This window comes from Dromiciops gliroides, chromosome 4, assembly GCF_019393635.1.
Source record: "Dromiciops gliroides isolate mDroGli1 chromosome 4, mDroGli1.pri, whole genome shotgun sequence".
Taxonomy (NCBI): domain Eukaryota; kingdom Metazoa; phylum Chordata; class Mammalia; order Microbiotheria; family Microbiotheriidae; genus Dromiciops; species Dromiciops gliroides.
The window spans coordinates 462,569,912-462,592,236 of record NC_057864.1 but is presented as its reverse complement, the minus strand read 5'-3'; the positions used below and the strand labels follow the sequence as shown (position 1 = coordinate 462,592,236).

General features: G+C 48.8%; 1 protein-coding gene across 1 annotated transcript; it reads right to left on the bottom strand.

Moving 5' to 3' along the window:
* Positions 1 to 13,236: 13,236 nt before the first annotated feature.
* ERAL1 (Era like 12S mitochondrial rRNA chaperone 1) lies at positions 13,237 to 20,602 on the bottom strand. Its single transcript, XM_043999356.1, has 12 exons — positions 20,587 to 20,602; positions 20,046 to 20,152; positions 19,667 to 19,804; positions 17,780 to 17,907; positions 17,566 to 17,643; positions 15,153 to 15,199; positions 14,964 to 15,025; positions 14,636 to 14,748; positions 14,307 to 14,543; positions 14,045 to 14,194; positions 13,875 to 13,955; positions 13,237 to 13,737 (listed from the first exon to the last, which is right to left on the bottom strand). Exons 2-12 carry the CDS (start codon positions 20,122 to 20,124, stop codon positions 13,615 to 13,617), a joined length of 1,236 nt encoding a protein of 411 aa, XP_043855291.1. The 5' UTR covers positions 20,125 to 20,152; positions 20,587 to 20,602; the 3' UTR covers positions 13,237 to 13,614.
* Positions 20,603 to 22,325: the final 1,723 nt, after the last annotated feature.

Below are 22,325 nucleotides of genomic sequence, written 5' to 3'. Positions count from 1 at the left end.
GGCCTGGGGCAGGGAGGCCTTCGGTTGTTACTCTGCCGAAGGTCTCCCAAGGGGCTGCCAGCCTCAGACCAGGCTGCCTTCCCCAGCCGTCCCCTGACAGTGTGCCCTCCAGGGTGGGGAGCGCTGGCCCCCGGCTCTTCTGGCTTCACTGTCAAACTACGTCTTTCTACAGTCTCCCCAGGAGGATGGCAGAAGGGCCTCTTGTCTCTCCAGCTGCCAGAGTCTATCGTTGGGTGCGGGTTGTTTGCAGGCCCAGGGGGCCATGGGAAGGCTCAGACTGCCCCTCCTCACCAGGGGCTTCACCTTGACCAGTACTGTGCCAAGAGGAGTCAAAGGGTCTCCGGGCCGACATGCTTGTCCCTCTCGTAACTCAGGGTTGCCTCTCGCTTGGACATGACCCTGGGGCAGGGAGCGGGCGGAAGGACAAGGTTCCCTGCTGGCCGAGGGAGCGAGTTTGCCAAATTCAGCCCCGGGTTAGCAGGGAAACCAGAGCCCCAGGACTTGGCCTGCCCGGGGACAGACCACAGGAGAGGGGAGCTGGCTGGGCTCCTGACCCTTTCTCGCGGGGGGTCTGCACCCCAGTGGGTGGGTGGGGATTTGCCATCACTGGGCACATTCTGGTGTTGCCAGGTCTTAGGTGCTGCCCGTTGCCCAGGCCTCCTTACTCTTTGACCCTTCCTCAGACACGTCCAGGTCTCCATATTATTGTTCCTTCTGCTTGACGCTCAGGAACCTGTACTAGAAAACCCATAGAGTTCTTCCCAGCCTGTGTGTCCTGAGAGCTGCCCGTGGGGCAAGGAGATGACCTTCCTCTTTCTAGCCTGGCTGTCCCTAAACCCCGGGGCTGTCGGAGGAACAGGTGAAGTCACCCTGCTTGGCCAGAGTCTAGGCCAGGAGTCTATTAGGGTGTTATGGTGGGAGCGTGGAGGAAGCTGGGCTAGGGCACAGAGTGTGATGGGCATCCCATGTGGGCACAGGCTCCACCCTGCATGGACCGGAGGCCGCCTGGGCTGCCAGCCTGCGTCACTGTCTCTGCATGTGAATGCTGCATGTCCTGCCCGGGGTTTCGATGCAGCCCTGGGCCCTGCCACCTTCCCTCTGGTATATTAAAGGCTCCTTGCACCCGAATGCCTATGTTGTGTCCTCTGTGAGGCAAGGAAGACTGGAGAAGGGCCAGATCCCATTGGGCTGTTTCCCACTATGTCCACCAGAGGGCGAGAGTGTATTAATGATGTTAGTGAGAAAGGTCGAGGTGCCAAGGGCAATGCCTGATTGCCCTGCCCCTGCAGAAGGGGGGGGGAACAGGTGATTTAAGAGGTCAGTGATAACACACACACCCTTATACACCTGGACCTCTGTGGGCATCAAGAGGTCATACCTCTCCCTACAGAAAAGAAATTCCAATAGACTGAAAACTTAATGAGTCAATGACATGGATTAAAAAATTACAAGATTAGGGGCAGCTAGGTGGCTCAGTGGATAGAGCACCAGCCCTGGAGTCAGGAGGACCTGAGTTCAAATCTGGCCTCAGACACTTTGACACTAGCTGTGTGACCCTGGGCAAGTCATTTAACCCCAATTGCCTCACTAAAAAAAAAAAATTACAAGATTAGGAACCCATCATAGCTATATGGCTTAAGGAGAGGGCTCTTAAACACAACAGATGCAGTCACAAAAGAAATTATATTGATGGTGCAAAGTTAAAAGCCTTCCATAAATCATCTGTAGCTAGGATAAAAGAGAAGTCAATAAAGAAAAAAATAATCAAATATCTGCAATGAGATCTGTAGGGAACTAAAATAAGACCAAGAGCCATTCCACAACAGATAAATGGTCAAAGAATGTGACTGACTACTTTTCAAAAGAACTGCAGACTCAGCCATATGAAATATTCCAAATCAATAATTAAAAATGCAGATCAGCTCAGCAAATTGACAAAGATAACACTATTTGAAGGAAATATTCTTTTTTAGAGGGGCAGTGAAAAGACAAGCACACAATTGCAACTATGAATTAGTAAAACCTTTTTGGAAAGCAATTTGGAATTGAACTTTTTTTAAAAGGTGACAAACAGGTAGCTAGGTGGCGCAGTGGATAAAACGCTGGCCCTGGATTCAGGAGTACGTGAGTTCAAATCCGGCCTCAGACACTTGACACTTACTAGCTATGTGACCCTGGGCAAGTCACTTAACCCCAATTGCCTCACTAAAAAAAAAAAAACTCACTGCCCCACAAAAAAAAAAAATGACTAACAACATCCATATCCCTCAACTCAGAAATCCCACTGCTAGGCATATACTCCTAAGGGGTTAAAGACATCTATTTTACATCAAAATACTTACAGATTTTTGTTATATCAAAGAACTGGGGGAGAGGAGAGAGAAACATATCCCTCTGTTAGGATAGTTTGACTAAACTATAGTATGTATAAAAGTGGTGTGGAGAATATTGCTATAAGATGAGAAATGTGAAGAAGCCTGGGAAAATATAGGCCAGGAAAACTATGGTCACAAAAACCACAACAATGTAAATAGAACAACCACCCAAAAAACCCTGCTGTGTAATTATAATGACTACATGGGCCTAGAGAAGAGATTACAAAATGAATTTCCCACCCTTCTTTGCCAATGTAGGGGATGATGTTGGGTGTGGCACATTGCATATAGTATCAGACTCAATTGATGGGGTTTTTGTCTCATTTTTATTCTTTGTTACAAGGGATAGGTTGCTGGGGAAGGGAAGGAAGGAGTAATATATTCTGAAATGAAGATGATGTGAAAAAAAAGTCAATAAAAATAATTTTTTATAAGTCAACTGGAAGCTCAAAACACAAACTCTAACTATTCTAGTATTCTAGGATATAGTAAAAGAAACACATGTAGTGCCAAAATAGATGGGGGGAAAAAGGCAATATGTCCTGTTATTTTCTGCAGTCCAATCACATCTGTATTATTGTGTTTAATTCCAAGTGCTGTACTTCTGGAAATTGTATCCAGAGGAAGAAACTTAGGATGGTGAAGGTCCTAAAGACTAGCAAGAGAAAACAAGGTGCTGACTGGGAATTCCTAGCTTTGCAAAAAGAAGACTTCTAGGGGCTGTCACAAGGAGAGAAAAAAAAAAGTTAAATGTATTCCATTTGGCCCCAAAGGGCAGAACTAGGCACCATGGATGGAGGTGAAAGAAAGGTAGATTTAAGTTCCATATAAGGGAAAATGTTATAAAAATGAGAGCTGCTCAAAAGTGGAATTGGTTGCCTTGAGGGACAGTAAGTTTTCCATCATTGAAGGTCTAGTGGAGATGAGGACAACATGACTGTTTGTCATAGTTATTGTAGAGTGGATTTATTTTTTACAGATTGGACCAAAGTCTCGCTCTACTCCCAGATTCTGTGAAACCCTCGGGCTTATTTATAGAACCCTTTATACATCACAGGATCACAAAGTACTTTCCCTGCCATGGCTTTGCAAAGCAGGGCAAGTTTTCTTTCCCCCTTTTTGCAAATGAGGAAACCGAGGCTCGGTGAGATGGAGCTGACTTGTTTAAGGTCACATCGCTAGTAATTGATGGAACCCAGGTCTTCAGATTCCAGATCCAGTACCTACCTGCAAGGGCCAAACATCAGTGGGGGAATGGTGGAGCAAATTGTGCTATATGGGTAATGGAATACTGTCCAAAGCCATGCAGCTCCTAGGAGTTAGAGATGGGATTTGAGCCTGGGTCTTTCTTGACTCCAACACCATAACTCTTTTCCGTTTACCATTCTTGATAGTTGGAAAGAGAAAAGCAGAAATAGAATCAGAAGCTATAGGTGCTAAGAACAAAGGCATAGGAGATGGGACCTTGAAAAGAAAGAAATAGAATGTATTCACCTTGAGGACAGGAACTGTTTTGCTTGTGTATTTGTATCCCTGTCAACTCTGTTGGCTCTTAATATCTGACCTAGACCATCGTTTTGTGCTGCCCCAGGCCACCGACATGGTGAACCTCCCCAAAACTTATGAAATAAAAGGTGGTTTGGAAACTACCAACTCATAATATGACACAGGACCAGAAAGGCAAAGAATCCCTATGTGACCAGGAGAAAAGTCTCTATAACCAATTGGAAAGAGGTGATGGTCAAAGCTAATGTTGCCCCTCCACTGCCCCCCCAAAAGCCAAGACAACAAAAGATAATATTGAGGCTTGAATGTTTTGAGTCCAAATACAGATGTAAGAAGATTCTGGCCATTGAGAAAAGTGGGCATTGTGCATTGAAAGGCAAAAGAGGACCAAGTGAACCAAGTCTAAACTGCTTCTTTTTGCCATTGTTCTGTTTTGTTTTCAAGGTAAAAATAATTAAAACGTTGAAGCTAAAAAAATAAAAACAAAACCACTCCTGCCTTTGTAGATAGGGTGGGGGCTTAACCAGATGTTGCAGGCTGAGCTAGCCCAACCTCAACAAGGAACTGCTGATGGACTCCAAGTTTCCAACAGATAAGTGGCTAAAAGATAGGAACAAGTTATCAACAACCATATGGGTGGGGGGAGTCCTCCCAGTAACAGTAAGAATAATACATAAAAATTCATTTCTCAGCTCATACACATCAAATTGGCAAAGATGGCAAAAGGCAAAAATGGCCAGTGTTGGAGGAAGACAGACACACTAAGCCAGTAGAGCTGGAAGTTGGTGGAACCATTCATTCTGGAAAATAATCTGAAATTATAGAGAATACTCACTAAACTGACCCAGCTATAACACTAAAAAAGGCATATACCCTCCCTAAGGAGATCAAAGACAGAGGAAAAGGTCCCACACATATAATTTTCTTTACAGTAGTGCTTTTTTGTAGGAGCAAAAAACTAGAAATAAAGTGGTTGCCCATCAGTTGGAGAATGGCCGAATAAATTATGAATTAAGGGAATATTTTTGAGCAATAAAGAATGAAAATGACTTATTAAGAATTCAGAGGAACTTAAGAAGACATAATTATATGAACTGATGCAGAGCAAAGTGAGCAGAACCAGGAGAATAATTTACATGATAACCATACTATTGTAAAAGAAAATAACAGTGAAAGACTTTGAAAAGTCCAATTAATGCGCCTAGAAGCACAGAATAAGGCAGAACATATGCAAACAGGACAAATATATTCATTTGTTTTACTTACCTATATTGATTTGTTACAAGGGACATCCTTCCACTCCCCCGAGTTATCATAACCCGGGCATCATCCTCAACATCTCACACTACCTCCTACCCTGTTTATCCAATCAGTTTCCAAGTATAACTGATTCCTTGTCTCCCCCATTGGATTGTCAGGCCCTTACCTCTGCCCCTGCCCCCCACCCCCTACCCCCCACAGTAGAAGCCCCAACTCCCAGATTGCTTTCTATTTACACTCATCTGTGTCATTCCTTTCCCTTTGGCTTGTCTATTAGAGTGTGAGCTCCCTAAGGGTCTGGACTGTGTCTTACTTCATTCTTGCCCTTCTCTGAGTTCACTTAATAAATGCTTATTGACTGATTGGTGAGTGGGGATAGTTTTATTCTTTGTACCTGTAACCCCAGAGCCTAGCACATAGTAGGAACTTAATAAATGTTGAAAAAGAGGGGGAGGGGAGAGGGAGAAGGAGAAGAAACAAAAGAAAGGGGGAGAGAAAAAGGGAGAGGGGGAGAAAAGGGGGGAGAAAGAGAAGAGAAAGGGGGAGAAAGGAAAGAAAGAGAAAGAAAAAGAGAGGAGAGAAGAAAGGAGGGGGCAGGGAGGGAGAGGGGAGAGGAGAAGGGAGAAAGAGAGGAGGGAAGAGAGAAAAAGGGAGATGGGGGAGAAAGGGAAGAGAAAAGGAGAAGGAAAGAATAAAGGGGAAGAAAAAGGAAAGAGAAAGAAAGAAAAAGAGGAAGAGAGAGAGGAGGGAAGGAGAGAGAGAATACATTAATAAAATGCTTTTTTTAAATTTCCTATAACTATTTATTATGTGATGATCCCTCTACAGATATGGTGTGCTGTAGAAAATCATCTGTGAGGGGCAGCTCCATGGCACAGTGAATAGAACACCAGCCCTGGATTCAGGAGGACCTGAGTTCAAATCTGGCCTCAGATACTTAACACTTACTAGCTGTGTGACCCTGGGCAAGTCGCTTAACCCCAATTGCCTCATCAAAAAAAAAAAAAAGAGAGAGAAAAGAACATCATCTGTGAAAACCTTTCTGTTCTTTTTCCATAGTCATATAGATTGGCGATAATAGTTAGCATTATTGAAACCCTTCAAAGTTAGCCAGACACTACAAATTTATCTCATCTGATCCTCAAGACAACCCTGAGAGGCAGGTGCTGTTATTGACCCCATCTTGCAGATGAGGAAACGAGCTGACTGAGGTTTCCACAGCCAATAAATGTCGAACTCAGATCCTCCTGACTCCAAGTTCGGCGCTCTAGCTGGTTGGTGCTACTGTGCGCACGGAAGTGCCTATTTCAGGTGGTGTCAGCTAGGTGCAGAAATGTATAAATGGGGAAAAAGATCAGGAACGAGAGAGCCTGGGGGCAGAGGGACAAAACCGAGTTTGGAAGGGCCCCTGCAGGAGGAAATGGAATGGGGAAAGGTGAGCCCTGCTGGACCATTTGATCTTTACCCTAGTTTAACTTTGGAATCAGGAGATAGCCCTGAGGGGTTCATGTCTTGAGTTCAAGGAGAGGGAACTAAAAGGCAGTTCCCTCGGAGATGAGAGAGGCTGGTGGGCAGGCATCAGGAGTGATGGACCAGCCCCCAGGGGTTATTTTGCTTCCTGTCCCATGGAAGGAACAGTCCAGGCTCAGGCCTCTTGACCCAGAGGAAGGCCTCAGTGGAGCTGGGCAGGGCCTCTGAGGGCCTGACAGAGTTCTAATGGCTCTGGCCAGCCTGGGCTGGCATGGGAGCAATGGGGTCTGGGGCTAAAATCCTAACTGATGCTAGGGAAATTTAGTGTTGGAGGGCCAGAGCAGAGCAGGGGTTAAGTATGCCGGCCTCTTCTCTGTTGGGCTGGGCTGGCCAGGGATGGGAGGGCACCCTGTCTAGCCAGATAACTCTGGTCTCTTATCTCCCCACAAACAGCTGGAGGAGGACTGGCCCACCCCAAAGCACATGAGGGCCCAGTTGATGGAGGTTGGGGGAAGGGGCTTGTAGGTTCCCTGGGTTTCTCCTCCCCCCACCCCACCCCCATCCCCATCTTGGAGGCTTTGTGGTCAAGAGGCCTAGGAGTTTTCCCTGGAGTTAGACACCAGGTTCTGTCTGAGCCAAATGAGTCCTGAAATGACTGAATATTCCCAAATAGCTTCAGGGCCTGGAACTGAGAAGTTCCTTGTCCTAGGAGAGTGGTCTTTGTAAGTCCTGGGGTCAGGGAGCTGACCCCTGGAGGTGGGGGGGCATCTCTGGGCCCACATCTAAATTCATTCCAACAACAGTCTTTATCCCTACTTCCATGTCTGTATCTCCCAATGCGCATGCAAGAAGTTGTATACGTGTGTCTATCTGACCATGTTCTGAACTAATAATAATTTTAAAAAGCCTTCCCTTTCCCACTTCTACCCCATCTAGTTAATAATAATAGCACCTACTATGTGCCAGGCCCTGTGTTCAGCACTTTCCAAATATTTCATTTGACCCTCACAACAATGCTAGGAGGTAGGTGCTGTTCTTATCTCCATTTTACAGTGCAGGAAACTGAGGCAAACAGGTTCAATGAATTGCCTAAAGTCACACTAAGTGTCTGAGGCCAGATTTGAACTTGAGTTTTCCAGAATCCAGGCCCTAGGGCCCTATACCAACCAGGAATGTGTAGAGAGCACCCAGCTAGGCAGTCCCTGCTGCCCTGGAGGAATTTACATTCTGAAGGAGAAGGGGGGAGGGGAGTGCACCAATCTCCCACCCTGTGCCTCAGCTCACACTGTTACCTCCACCTGGAACGCTCTTCTTTCTTCTTGTTACATGCCTACCCTCCCTTTAAAACCCAACTCGAATGCCCCCTCCTCCATGAAGCCTTCTGTGATAATCACCTTCCCCTTCCAACCTCACATAACCTTTTGTTTTGTCATTTCTATCCCTTATTATATACCTCTTTTGTACATGGCCGATGATAGCTACAGCATCCACGTTGGTCTCAACTTCTATTAGGGATCTCTTAGTCTCTCATCTAAACTCTGGGATCTCCTCTCTTGCCTAGCACAAGGCTCAAGTTGCTCAATGTTAGTTGAGGGGCAGCTAGGTGGCACAGTGGATAGAGCACCAGCCCTGGAGTCAGGAGGACCTGAGTTCAAATCCGGCCTCAGACACTTGACACTTACTAGCTGTGTGACCCTGCGCAAGTCACTTAACCCCAATTACCTCACTAAAAAAATAAAATAAATGTTTGTTGATGTCAATGAGTGTATGTGTATATAGGAGCAGGAAGGCAGCTGGACTCAGAAGTCGTTTCTGTTTGGTCCTTTCTTTTTCTTTCTTTCTTTCTTTTTTAAGGCAATTGGGGTTAAGTGACTTGCCCAGGGTCACACAGCTAGTAAGTGTCAAGTGTCTGAGGCCAGATTTGAACTCAGGTCCTCCTGAATCCAGGGCTGGTGCTCTATCCACTGTACCACCTAGCTACGCCTCGTTTAGCCCTTTCTTGGCAAAGGTACTTGAGGATTTTGCCATTTCCTTCTCCAGCTCATTTTACTGATGAGAAAACTGAAGCAAACAAAGCAAAGTGACTTGCCCAGGGTCCCAGGGCCAGTAAGTATCTGAGGTCATAATTTGAACTCAGATCTTCTTGATTCCACGACCAGAGCTCTATCTGCTGCATCATCCAGCTGCCCTTTGGAAGTTAAGGATTCATGCGCTGGCTGGTTTTGTCACTCACTAGCAGCATGAACTTAGGCAGATTGCCTCCCCTTCTGGACCTCAGGGCCCTCATCTATTAGTCAGTCAACAAACCTTTATTAAACACCTACTGTTACACGAATGGCTTAAATTAGAGGGAAGCTGGTTCTTTACCTTCTCTTGTGTCCTGGACCCTTTTGGCAGCAGTCTGGGGAAGTCTGTGGACCCCATATCAGAATCAGATTTGTAGATAATTGGAGGGAATACTCAATTTCTGTTAGAGGTGAGGGAAAATTAAAAACATAATTTTTTTCCCATTCAAGTTCACAGACCCCCAGCGTAAAAACCCCTGGATTACATTATTTCCAAGGTTCCTTTTGTCTCTAACATTCTATTTTTGGGGAGCAGGGTGTTTTCTGGAGTCAGGTGTTCTTTCACATACATGATCTGACTTTACTAGCTCCTATTATACAGTTCTTTACATTTTTGGAAGCTTTTTTCATTGATGTCTTTCGTTTTTACATTACCTTCATTTCTGAATATATCCTCCATATCTGAATACATCCCCACACCCAGCTACCCATCCTTTATAACAAAGACTGTTTTAAGAGAAAGAGATTTAACAAAACCAGTCAACTCATAAATCATGTCTAAAAGTGTATGCGATACCCCACACCACAATTCCCTACTTCTGCATTTTTTGATCCTTCCTTCCTTCCTTCCTTCCTTCCTTCCTTCCTTCCTTCCTTCCTTCCTTCCTTCCTTCCTTCCTTCCTTCCTTCCTTCCTTCCTTCCTTCCTTCCTTTCTTTCTTTTTCTTTCTTTCTTTTTTGTGGAGCAGTGAGGATTAAGTGACTTGCCTGGGTTCACACAGCTAGTAAGTGTCAAGTGTCTGAGATCACATTTAAACTCAGGTCCTCCTGAATCCAGAGCTGATGCATTATCCATTGCACCACCTAGCTGCTCCCCCACACACTTCTGCATTTGGGAGGGAGTCCATAGAACACACAGTGACCTTTGTAGCAGCTCTTCTTAGGGGAGCCCCAAACTGGGAAGTAATGGGATGCTCATCTTTTGGGGGACGGCTAACCAAATTGCGGGATGTGAGTGTGCCGTAAGAAATGATGAAATGGACAGTCTAAGAGGGGCCTGGGAAGACGTCTAGGAACGAATGCTGAGTGAAGGGAAGCAGGATGACAACAGCTTCTACTTGGAAAGACCACTGATCACTGCACCGAGCAGCCACAGTGTCAGAGGATCAGAGATGAATCTCACTGTCTACCTCCCTCCAGAAGGGTCATGGGTTTACAATCCAGAATGAGATATTTTTGGATGTGGCCAATGTGTCCATTTGTTTCATTTGACCACGTGTCTTAAAATGAAAATTGTTATTTTCCTCTGTTTTTATTGTTCTCTTGGGGTTAGTCTTTGGGGGGGGGTGTTAAGTAGAAGGACCAAGGTTAGCTCTGGGTCTATGAGTATCCTGAGGACAGATCTCCCTAGACTTCACAGGGCCATGAACCTGTTTTGAGGCAAAGGTTCTTTCTACCTTTGCCTCTTCCGTGGTTCCGTGGTGGTGGATGATACAGGCACAGGTGCCCCCAAGGAAAGTAGGATTCTTGACCCTTGGACTTTTTTTCAGAATATAAGACTCACTCACCTTTCTTGGCCCCACCCCCCAGTCCATTTTTGTTCATGTGGGAGGGAAATATGGAGACTCACTCGCCTTTCTGAAGGGAAGGTGTAGTGAATGACCTGGCCAGGAATCTGCCCTGGGTGGGGGATGCTAAGCAGCCCAGGCCTGGATCTTGCAGGCTCTTGATAAGCAGAGGGTCCCTCACACCCTCTCTGATATCAGGCTGGTTGTTTATCAGGGCCCCTGCTTAAGCAATCAACCCCACCCCAGGCTAGCCTCCAGCCCCCTAGTCCTGGACTCACCAAGTCTCCCTGAGCTCTGTTAGAACTTGGGTGGGGGCACACCCTTCTCCACAGTCTTGTCCTGTCCCCAATCTGGCTCTAGATTTTAGTTGTACCAGAAGACCCCAGGGACTGGGTAGTGGCCTAGGCAGAGAGCAGGTTGGGGCTTTGGTGTCTACTAGAAGCTATTGTGCCCAGGCAGGGGCTGGGGTGGGCAGCACTAAGAAACAAGAACCAAAAAGAGAATGAATGAACCCATCAATCAGGAAGCATGGACTAAGCTCCTACTGTGTGCTAAAAGGGAAGTTTGTCTGAGGGACTTGGTGCCTGTCCCTGTTCCTACACAGGCCAGGATAGTAGTGAGGACATTGCATGAGTCTTCCATGGACCAAGGACCTTCCCTGGTCCTTAAGATCTCACTTAACCTGGGGCCTCAGTTTCTATAGAATGGAGGGGTTAGCCTTAACAGGTCCCTCCTAGCTGAGTCTATGAGCCTGTGATCGCTGCCCCCAGGCAGTAGCTCTAGAGTAGGGCTTCTTAAAAAAAAAATTTTTATGTGACTCTGGGTATACAGGTATATACATTAAGGTATACATAACCTTTTATTAGTGCCAAATTTTTCGCGCCCATCACATTCAGTTACCTGAATGGGTTCATGACCCACGGTTTAAAGAAGCTAGGCTCTAGAGAGCCCTGGCCAGTCTATAGGATAATAGGAGCTGGCCCACCATAGGAAGACAGGCCTAGAAGAGCCCACAGAGATGCAGTGCCCTCCACCAGGCTGCCTTTGGAAGCCCTTGGCACAACCAACACCAGCCCAGTGAGAGGGGGAGAGGGTGCACTGATCCAAGGTACCCAGCATCACCCTGGCCAGGCTGCTGGGGGAAGACGGGCTGGGGATCAGGCAACTCCCAAGCACTGAGGAACATAGATATGAGGAAGGGTCTCAGGGTCAGAATGACAAAGCATTTACTATTGACAGGGGTATAGTATTTTCAAGTCTGCAAACCTCTTTATTGGCATACATTCTCTCCCCTGAGCCTCAGAGCTGGCCAAGATGACCCCCCCCCATTTCTTCAAGGCCACCACCATCCCAGGTTTCTCACCATGTCACTACTCTGATCAAGAAGCTTCCACTTTCTTTGTTTTGGAGGCAATCAGGGTAAAGTGACTTACCCAGGGTCACATAGCTAATAAGTGTCTGAGGCTCAGATTTGAACTTTGGGTCTCCTGACTCCAGGCCTAGCACTCTATCCACTGAGTCACCTAGCTGCCCTGGTACATGTTATTTATATATACAACATGCTGAGTGGGTTGAATTGAACTGAATCCCTTCCTTAAAGAGGAGAGAACGGAGGTTGAGAAGTGGACCACTTGTGGTCATGGGTGGATGATTGTCAGAGGAAGGAAATGAAGCCACGTTGTCCTCACTCCACACTGAGCCACACAGAGGAGGCCTGGCACCATGAACACACTTTAGGCTCATCACGGGCTCTCTGAGCTGTGCCGGGAACCCTCCCAGACATGACAATGGGTGGGGGTGGTAGGGGGCAATGCCCAGGCCAATTCAAGAAAGGATCCCCAAGGGAAAGGAGGGAGCAAGGCCCTGCTCCAGCCAAGAAAGGGTTACGGAGCAGAGCCTGGACAAGCCTCCCCACCCCTCCTGGGTGGAGCACCCCACCCAAGGGGAGGGGCCAACAGGGTTATAAGGAGGCCTCCACAGCTGCCAGGTGGAGACAGAGGCATGCGCTCCCCAGCACACCGGCAGCTTTGGGCGCTAGGTAAGTGCCCTGGTGGCACAGCCCACCTTCTCCGATCCTCCATCGCACCCTGACCCCTTTTCCTCATTCTGAGTTTCCTGAGCTCCTTGGTCTGCTTTGGCCCCAGATGCCCAAAACACAGAGACCCTTTGCTTGGCAGGCCATACGTTCTCCCCTGCTCAGGCCCAGGACCCAGGCCTCAGCCTGAGCTTCTCCCCTACCTCCCGCAGACACAGCTTGCTTAGGAACTGCCGATCTCTCTGGGGTGGAGAAGAGGGTGGGCAGATGAAAGGGCGGTTCTTAGAGCGAAGAGGACCCTGGCCCCCCCTTCCCTGCCTTGCTCTTCTCACCGGGCTGCTCTCTGCATTGCTTCTCCAGGTGGTTAATCAGGAAGAGGACATCACCACGCCCAGAAGGGACCCTGGCCAGGATATCATCATATACTGTAAGTTTGCAATGAGACACTACAGTATAGATGATGTACTGGTACGGGCCACCCGGACCCATCGGGACAGCTGGGAAGGTGTCTCCCTCTGAGCTGAGCGGCACAAGGAGTGTGGCGAGGAAACCGTTACCATTACTGTGCTTAGTAATGGTAATGGTTCTCTTGCTGCACTAGCTGACCGTGCCCACAAGGGGAAAGCAGAGGACCCTGGAGCTGGACAAGATGGGCATGCACGGTGCGGGGGAAGGAAGAGGGAGGGGAGAGTCTCTTCTGGATCGTCATTTTGTAGAAATAAAAGTGAGAGCCCAAACTCTTCCTTGTGTCGTTTTATTATCACCAATACACCAGAGAAGGGGGTAGAAAGTGGATGGGAAGGGTGGCATCAAGGGCCTGGCTGGGCTGTACACGGGTCATCTGCTTGGTGCAGGGTGTGCAAGGTGCAGAAGGGCTTGGGACAGAGGGATCCAAGCCCTTGTTCTGGGAAAAGCAGGAGGCGCCTGGACCTCGGCACCAGCTGCCAGAGCAGCTCCAGTGAGCAGGTGGGTCTGAGGCAGCTCTTGCTTCACCTGCCCAGCAGAAGGGCCACGCAGGCCTTGCCCGAGCACTCCTCTCAGGGCCATGCACGGGGATCATTGCACCCAAGGTCCACGGGCCTAGCCAGCCCCTAGAGGACTCTGGGCCAGGGAAGGTCACCTGCGGAGCTTAACCGAGAGGCGGAGCTGCACATCACAGAGGAAGGCATTTCTGAGGTCCTCAGTGGCTTCCTGTGCCAGCTGGCTGATCAGCTGCCCACTGTGCCCGATCAATAGCCTCTGAGGGCAGGACAGAGAACAAGGGTTGTGTGTATTTGTTGGGGGTGGAAAGGGTAAATGGGAGGGGCTCTAGCTTTCAGGGTTAAGGGGAGATGCTGCCCAGCCCTTGCCCCCACTCCCTGTGCCCCCCCACTCACCAAGTGGGACTCCTTAGATACCACCAAGTCCTGCAGGATCATAAGCTCCCCGCTGGGACCCTCTTCCCAGAGCTTGGTCTCCTGCCAAGAAGAGACACACATCACATTGTTCTGCCCAAAGCACCAGCCTTCGGGGCCTCCCTCCCTGGCTCCTGTCCCAAGTCCTGTACCTGATGCACACTGTAGGGCACCTCCTGAGGCAGGTGCTCCAAAAGCTTCTCCCGAATTATATTGGCACAGATCTCGTGGGGCGTCTGGCTGGTGAGCACTTCACTGTGGAACTCCCAGGGCCCTGGCTGGGCCTGGGCCAGGAGGTATTGCTGCAGGCACCAAAAAACCACATCTGGCACCAGGGCCTCCCTTCACTCCCAAGGCAGATTTCAGGGTGCCGGATGCCCACTGCCTGGGGCTGGGGAGCAGAGAGAGACTGACCTTCAGGGTCTCCACGTCTTCCTGACTCAGGGCAGAGAGCATGAAGATCTCCCGGAAGTGGGGCCAGCCCACCCTCTCGAGGCCTTGCGGGGCCTTGGGGTCTGACTCTGCCAGGGCCTTCTGGGGGTCAGAGACCGGGGAAGTCGGCTTCACTCGCAACTCCTTGCCATTGACCACACCTTCTGTGAGGGTCGCTGTCAACTCCAAAAGGACCGACTTCTGTTTCAAACAATCCACCTGGGGGAAAAGCAGGGAATCTGTAAACCCTCAAGGCCCAAGGGAGAGGGGGGATGATGGGGCTGGTGATTTATTCTCAGCATCTGGCTCACCTTATTCATAACCAGGATGCTGGGGACTTGGGGGAACTGAGACAAGCACTTGAGAACCTGTTGGTTCAGCCGGCCTCGGGTCCACTTGTCTGACACATCTACTAGAACCACGACTAGGAGGAAAAACAGCCAATATTGTGCCCCTAGTTGTGTATACGTCCCAACCCTCCCCACCTGACAGAGCTACCGGACCCCTGAGGATGGAGGGTCCCTGTCCCGCATCTCCCCACTCTCCACAGCCATCTGGGCACGGCCAATTGGGAGTCCAGCAGATACAGAATTCCTCATGCCCTCCCATTAGCCCCACTCGGGACAGGAGGGGCCCTACCCAGGTCTGCGGCCTCCATGCTTTTCCAGGGATCCTTCAAAAGGGACTGTTCTAGGTTATGCCTGGAGGACAGAGGAAAGACATTGGGAAGACCAAATAAGTTAGTGTACCTTAAAGTGCTCACTAAAGCTAACTGTCCCTTTCTCATCATTCCCCATCAGAGCAGGCAGGTCCCATCACTGTCATTACCTCTTCTGCTTGGCAGGGCTGATAAGACCAGGCGTGTCCAGGAGAACCTGGAGGTAAGGAAGAAAGGCAGGATGGGTCAGCGGGTGTTTGGCCTGCCCCTTGGGGTCACCAAGGGGCCGACGTCCCGGGCTAGGACCCCCATGCCGCCCTCCCCCATCCCTTTTTCTGCCACCTCATCTCTACTCTCCTCTGGTCCTGACACCAAGGCCTCCCCTTCCTTCTCTTATCAGACAGCTTTGTCCTCCTACTTTAAAAACCCAGCCCACCCATTCCTTACTGTATGTTTCTGAAACCCTCCAAACTACCTGCCCCCACCCACCCATTGCTGGGGCCACAACTAGTCATTCTACTGATGCTCCTGATCTCATCCTTTCCTATCTCCACCATAGTGCACAAGCTGCTGGGCCTGTAGTCAGGAAAGACCTGAGTTCAAATTCTGACTCAAAACACTCACTAGTTGTGTGACCCTGGGCAAGTCACTTAACCTCTGCCTGACTCAGTTTCTTCCATTGTAAAGTGGGGATAATAACAGCGCCTACCTCCCAGGGTTGTTGGGAGAATAAGTTGGCACATAAATTCTTGTCTCCTTCCTAGGGAGGTTGTCCCTTCCACCACCTTCAGTCTCTCTCGTCAAACATGCCCAGGTCTCTTCCATTCCCTTAACAAAAAGCCCTTCGCTGAACCCTGGCATCCCCTCACATCAGCTCTTTTCTCAGGTCCCCATCTCCTTGACCTCTTTTCCATTTTGGACACAATTGTCTCTTCTGTCCCCAAGCTTACACCCTGGTTTTCTTCCTACCTGTCTGACTGTTGCTCACATGGGTCGATATCTGGACCCTGCCCCTTACCATGGGATTTCCCCAACGCTCTCTCTGGATCCCACTTCTTTTTCTCTTCATATTCATTCCCTGGTAATTTCATCAAGTCCCTTTGGTTCAATTATCACCTCCACAAGTTGACCCCAAATCTACACACCCTGCTCTCATCTCTCCCCTGACCTTCACGCGGACATCTCAAATTCACTATGTCCAAAACGGCAGTGACATCTTTCCCTCTAAGCCAGCCTCCAAACTGCCCGTTTCCCCTGAGGGCACCAGCACCCATTCTCAACCTCAGAGTGCCCCTTGCCCCTCCCTCTCCCTTACTGATCCCCATCTCTAACCAGCAGCCAGGTCTCACCAACTCTACCCCCACATCCCTTTTCCCTTCTCCATAAAGCCCAGAATGTTCACGGCAGTCCCTCGCTCTAAGTTTTTCAGTGGCTCCTTTAGAATAAAACATAACTTCCTCAGCTTCACATAAAGTGCCCTCTACCATCTAGCTCCAACCTCCCTTTCCAGACAGATTTCACACTATTCCCCTTCACATGAGCTACTTTACCTCTAAGCTGACCAAACCAGGCTGTCCGATCACTGCCTGCCTGCCTTCCTAAGCTATCTATCCCCCAGGCTTGGGGTGCCCTGTCCCCTCATCTCCACCTCTTATGTACCTCACTTTTTTCCAAAGCTCACCTCTGGTGACATTTCCTTCCTACCAGAAGCCTTTGTGGAAAAACCCACAGCTCCAACTGTCAGCACTCTCTCTGACCTCCAATTCACTTGTATTACTGTCCTAGACACCTGTCCTATCTTCCAGTATAATGCTCCCTGAAGGCAGGGACTGACTTTTCATGCTTATCTCTGTTTTGTTTTGGTTTTTTTGCAGGGCAATGGGGGTTAAGTGACTTGCCCAGGGTCACACAGTTAGTAAGTGCCAAGTGCCTGAGGCTGGATTTGAACTCAGGCCCTCCTGAATCCAGGGCTGATGCTTTATCCACTGCACTACCTAGCTATCCCTCATGCTTATCTTTGTTTTTTGGGGGTTTTTTTGGCAGGGCAATGGGGGTTAAGTGACTTGCCCAGGGTCACACAGCTAGTAAGTGTCAAGTGTCTGAGGCCAGATTTGAACTCAGGTCCTCCTGAATCCAGGGCCGGTGCTCTATCCACTGCGCCACCTAGCTGCCCCCCATGCTTATCTTTGAACCCCAAGTGACCAGCATGCTGCCTGGCATGCAGTCTGCATATAATACACATTTGATGAACTGAGCTCTGAATGATGCTCTCTTTCTCTAGATACCTCCCTTTACTCAGGAACTGAGGGAGAAGTATCAAGCTGAGATCTTAGAGTGAAGGAGGGAGTAAGAAAAGAATTCCTCCTAGGCTGGAATGAAGGGGGGGGGTCACGGGAGGAGGAGGAGACAGGGAGACAGGGGCCAGATGATGGCTGGGCCAAAGCTCAGGATTTCCCCTGATCGAGGATGAGGCTACAGAGTACCCAGGGTAGAAAGGTTCCCATGCCTCAGGCAATGGCCTTGGCTTCAGCCCTCCACAAGCATCTGGTTAAAGCACCAGCATTATACCTCACACAGACTTACCACCTGCACCTCCTCCTCCGTGATGACCCCCAAGGCCTGGCATCGAGTGGTATGTACCTTCTTGGAGACAGGGAAAACCTGGCAGGATCAAAGCTGAGAGTAAAGTTCAGACCTTTCCAGGACTGGTGGTGATGGCACAGTGCTGACAGACAGGGGTTTGGGGGTGGGAACTGGGGTGGGGGGAACGCAGTAGAGAATGGAGGGTAGATCGTACTTTGCGGCCCAGCAGCTGGTTGGAAAGCGTGGACTTCCCAGCATTTGGGGCTCCCAGGATGACGACCCGAAGGATGCGAGAGTTCTCCGGCATGTCGGGAGGATGGGCCACAAGAAGAGCCTGTTTGTCTGGGAGGAGGCACATCAGAGAGCACAGTCAAGTGACCGTGACCGGTCTGTCTGAACTAAGAGCCCCCCTGCAGGCAGGAAAGGAAACCAGAGAGCAGGCCTGGGAAAGAGGAGCCGGGGACCCCAGTCCCAGCTCCACCAATGGTTCATCCAGCTTTGAATTAGTGATGGCGCCAGTCACCTCCCCTTCCCTGGGCTGCTGTAGGGAAGCCTTGGTGCCCTATGAATGTGAGCCATCTGTATTACACCCACAATCCCTTTCATAAACACCAGGGATCATCAGAGGCCTAGGTTTAGATCCTGGCTCTGAGGATACCTGGAATGTACTGGTGCCTCAACTTTTCCTCTCAGAATCCTTTTCTACCTTCAAAGCAGGTCAGGTGCCAACTATTCCATGAAGCTCTCCCTGATTTCTCCAGCTACGATCCTCCCATCTTGGATTCTGCTTTGCCCCATCAAGCTCATCTATTTCTACGGCCCTATGCCAGGGATTCTTTATTTTCTTATTTCAAAAAGAAATATTAATTCCCATCAGCAGTCTGGGGGAAGTCTATGGCTCCCTTTTCAGAATAGTTTTTTTTAAATAGTATTTTATATTTTCCCAATTACGTGTAAAGATAGTTTTCAACATTCATTTTAATAAGATTTTGACTTCCAAATTTATTTTTCTCCCTCTCTCCCTTCTATCCCCAAGACAGCAAGCACAGAATAGTTTCTAAAGACATAAACAGAATTACAAAGGAAACCAATAATATATGTGGCTGGTTGGTGAAGGGCATAGAACGCAGTCAGGAAGTCCTGAGTTCAATTCCAGCCTCAGACATTCACTTACTAGCTGTGTGACCCTGGGCAAGTTACTTAAGCCCTATCTCAGTTTCCTCCTATCCGCTGGGGTTGTTGTGAAGCTCAAGTTAGATATTTGTAAAGGGTTTTCCTATACAGATGCTGGTTATTATTGTCATTATCGAAACAAAGGTGTGTTTTTTTCCTCATCCAAGGACATGGACCTCTTGGACTCTTCACCCCAGAACAAACTCTCTGGTTTAGATGCTCTCCAGAGACAAGGGCTGTCTTTTTTTTTAATTATAAAAGTACTTTATTATTTTCTATTTACGTGTACAGATAATTTTCAACATTTGTTTTTTTTTTTCTTTTTTAGTGAGGCAATTGGGGTTAAGTGACTTGCCCAAGGTCACACAGCTAGTAAGTGTTAAGCATCTGAGGCTGGATTTGAACTCAGGTACTCCTGATTCCAGGGCCGGTGCTCTATCCACTGTGCCACCTAGCTGCCCAACATTTGTTTTGTTTTGTTTTTTTAATTTAATTTTTTTTTACGGGGCAATGGGGTTAAGTGACTTGCCCAGGGTCACACATCTAGTAAGTGTCAAGTGTCTGAGGCTGGATTTGAACTCAGGAACTCCTGAATCCAGGGCCGGTGCTTTATCCACTGTGCCACCTGACCGCCCCAACATTTGTTTTTATAAGATTTTTAGTTTCAAATTTTTCTCCCTCCCTGCCGCCCTCTCCAAGACAGCAAGTAACCTGATATAGGTTATATGTGAACAATAACATTAAACATATTTCAAGACAAGGGCTGTCTTAAATAACATTTCTGCATCCCTCTCTGGGGGCCGGATTGAAACATCCTAGCCCTGTTCGGCCTCAATTTCCCTCATCTATAAAACAGGGACAAGCACCCACACCCCAGCCCAGCAGCCTAAGCCCTAGGGTGCTCCGCCGCCGTTCCAGGATAACTTACCCCAGTGCAGGGACACAGGAGGGGCCGGATGGGCAGCGTCGTAGCCCGGCTTGGAGACCCCCAGGAAGTGGTCCAAGGCTGAGCCCCGTCCATGGCAGCAGCGACTGGGAGGGGCCACGCAGGAACCTCTGGCCACAACTGCCAAACGGGAAAAAAAACCCTCAGCCCACCCTGGGCCGGAGGAAGCGCAGAGGGGGCGGGGCTACGAGGGGGCGGGACCCGAGCACGAGGGCCCCTCGGGCGTGGTACGGAAACAAGGGGGCGGGGCACGGGAAACCATGAAAGCTGGGATTCTCCCCTGCGGCTGCTGGAACCCCGGCGCTTTTCCCTGCTCGTGACCTACTCAGAAGCCTCACCCTCACCCCCTGAAGCTCCTCACCGGCGCTTCCTCTGCTCGACCGCCAGATCCTAAGTGCCGCCCGCACCCACCCAGCAGCGGTCCGGCTGGGGGCCGCCATGTCTGCTCACGGAGTGCGCCGGAAGTGCCTGAAAGGAGCTGGAGTGAGAGAGAGAGAGAGAGAGAGAGAGAGAGAGAGAGAGAGAGAGAGCCGCCCCCACAGCCCGGACCGTAGAGGAGTCTGGGATACTGGAGGACTCCTAGGTTGTCAGGAGAGGAAAAGCTCAGCCCTGGGTCGGGTGAAGAGAGCCAGCCCCGCCCCCTCGCCTCTGGCTCTCTATCCCTCTCCCGTCCTTCCCCAAAGGCTTATTTTTAGCCTTCTTCCAAAAGGCTGCCTCAAGGCCTGGCTGCAGGCCCTCTCCCCTCTGGAGCGCCCCCTGCGGCAGCCCTAAAACCCAGAGCGAGGACGGGCAGAAGCCCTTCCCCCATCACTATGAGGTCACTCCACGCCCCACTTGGGATCAGTTTCCCAAACACCCCGCCCCCGTGTCCTCTCTCTCTACAGGTGGCCTGCACTGCATACACCACGTGGACAAAACCAATGCTGCTTCTCCCTCCATGAACTTGTACCCAAAGGCTCCCCATCACGTGTTCCCCTTCTAGTTCAAGGGCATCCTCACATGACTGTACCTCCCTCTCTCCCCTCCCTACCCGCCTCTCCTTTTACCCATCCTGTTTCTTTAGAATAAGGCATGTCCATTCAATTGGCTTCTTTTCACGAAGTTTCAGTGATATCTATGAGGTCAAATTTGCCTTTCTCTATTTAGTTCCTCTTTCTTCTTGCCTAAAATGTAGGTATTTGCATATATGTATTTAAGGGTATGAGACTATAGTGTATTAATATATGCATTTGACATGTATATGCATTTGCTAGTTGTGTGACCCTGGGCAAGTCACTTCACCCTGTTTGCCTCAGTTTCCTCCTCTGTCAAATGAGCTGGAGAAGGAAATGACAAAACACTTCAGTATCTTTGCCAAGAAAACCCCAAATGGGGTCACAAAGAGTCGAGAAGAACTGAAACAACTGAAAAACAAAAGAGTAACAACATGCATTTGTATCCCTGCACAGATTTTATCAGTACTGGCTACTTTCTTGGACTTTGTCTCCTTCCAAGTGTCTCATCTGCCATTCTTCCTTTATTGTACACAATTTTGGGGGGGGGGGCAAGGAAATGAGGGTTAAGTGACTTGCCCAGGGTCACACAGCTAGTTAAGTGTCAAGTGTCTGAGGTTGGATTTGAACTCAGGTACTCCTGAATCCACGGCTGATGCTTTATCCACTACGCCACCTAGCTGCCCCATTCTTCCTTTATTGTAGCTCTTCTCTACAGCATCTAACTTGGGAGATAGACAAAGCCAGGCTTGTCTTTCTCTATTCTTTTTACTATAAAGCCGTTTTGATTGGATTTTCAAGAAACCAGGCAAATACATTCTTTTTTTTTTTAAGTGAGGCAATTGGGGTTAAGTGACTTGCCTAGGGTCACACAGTAAGTGTCAAGTGTCTGAGGTCGGATTTGAACTCAGGTACTCCTGACTCCAGGGCCTGTGCTCTATACACTGCACCACCTAGCTGTCCTGCAAATACATTCTTACCAGCCTTTGTTAGATATATTTCCTCTATATCATCACTATTTTAAGCTGTGGTCCAGAAGTCCAGATCTTATTCTCAGAGACTACCTTCTTATCTGGCTCTTCATTTCTCAAACTGATTTTTCTTCTCTTCTGCTTTTGTGAGGAAAATATCATCTGTACCCCTATGGTCTTCCGGTTTCTTTCTGAAAGTTTTATAATCATTTACAACAACAACAACAACAAAAATCAGAGGTATTATCATTCATGCTCATTTGAATCACAAGAAGTGGACAATTGTTATGTGATGTAATGAATCATAGATTCAGACCTAGAAAGGGGTAGAGTTAGAACCATGGGTCACAAAGCTAGTAAATATAAGAGGAAGGGGCAGCTAGGTGGCGCAGTGGATAAAGCACTGGCCTTGGATTCAGGAGGACCTGAGTTCAAATCCAGCCTCAGACACTTGACACTAGCTGTGTGACCCTAGGCAAGTCACTTAACCCTCATTGCCCCGCCAAAAAAAGAAAAGAAAAAAATAAAAGAGGAAGAGTATGGACCTGTATCTTCCTGATTCTGGACCAACACTCATTACTATTCTATATTGCTTCTCAAAAATTAGAGTTTTGGGGGGCAGCTAGGTGGCGCAGTGGATAGAGAGCACTGGCCCTGGAGTCAGGAGTACCTGACTTC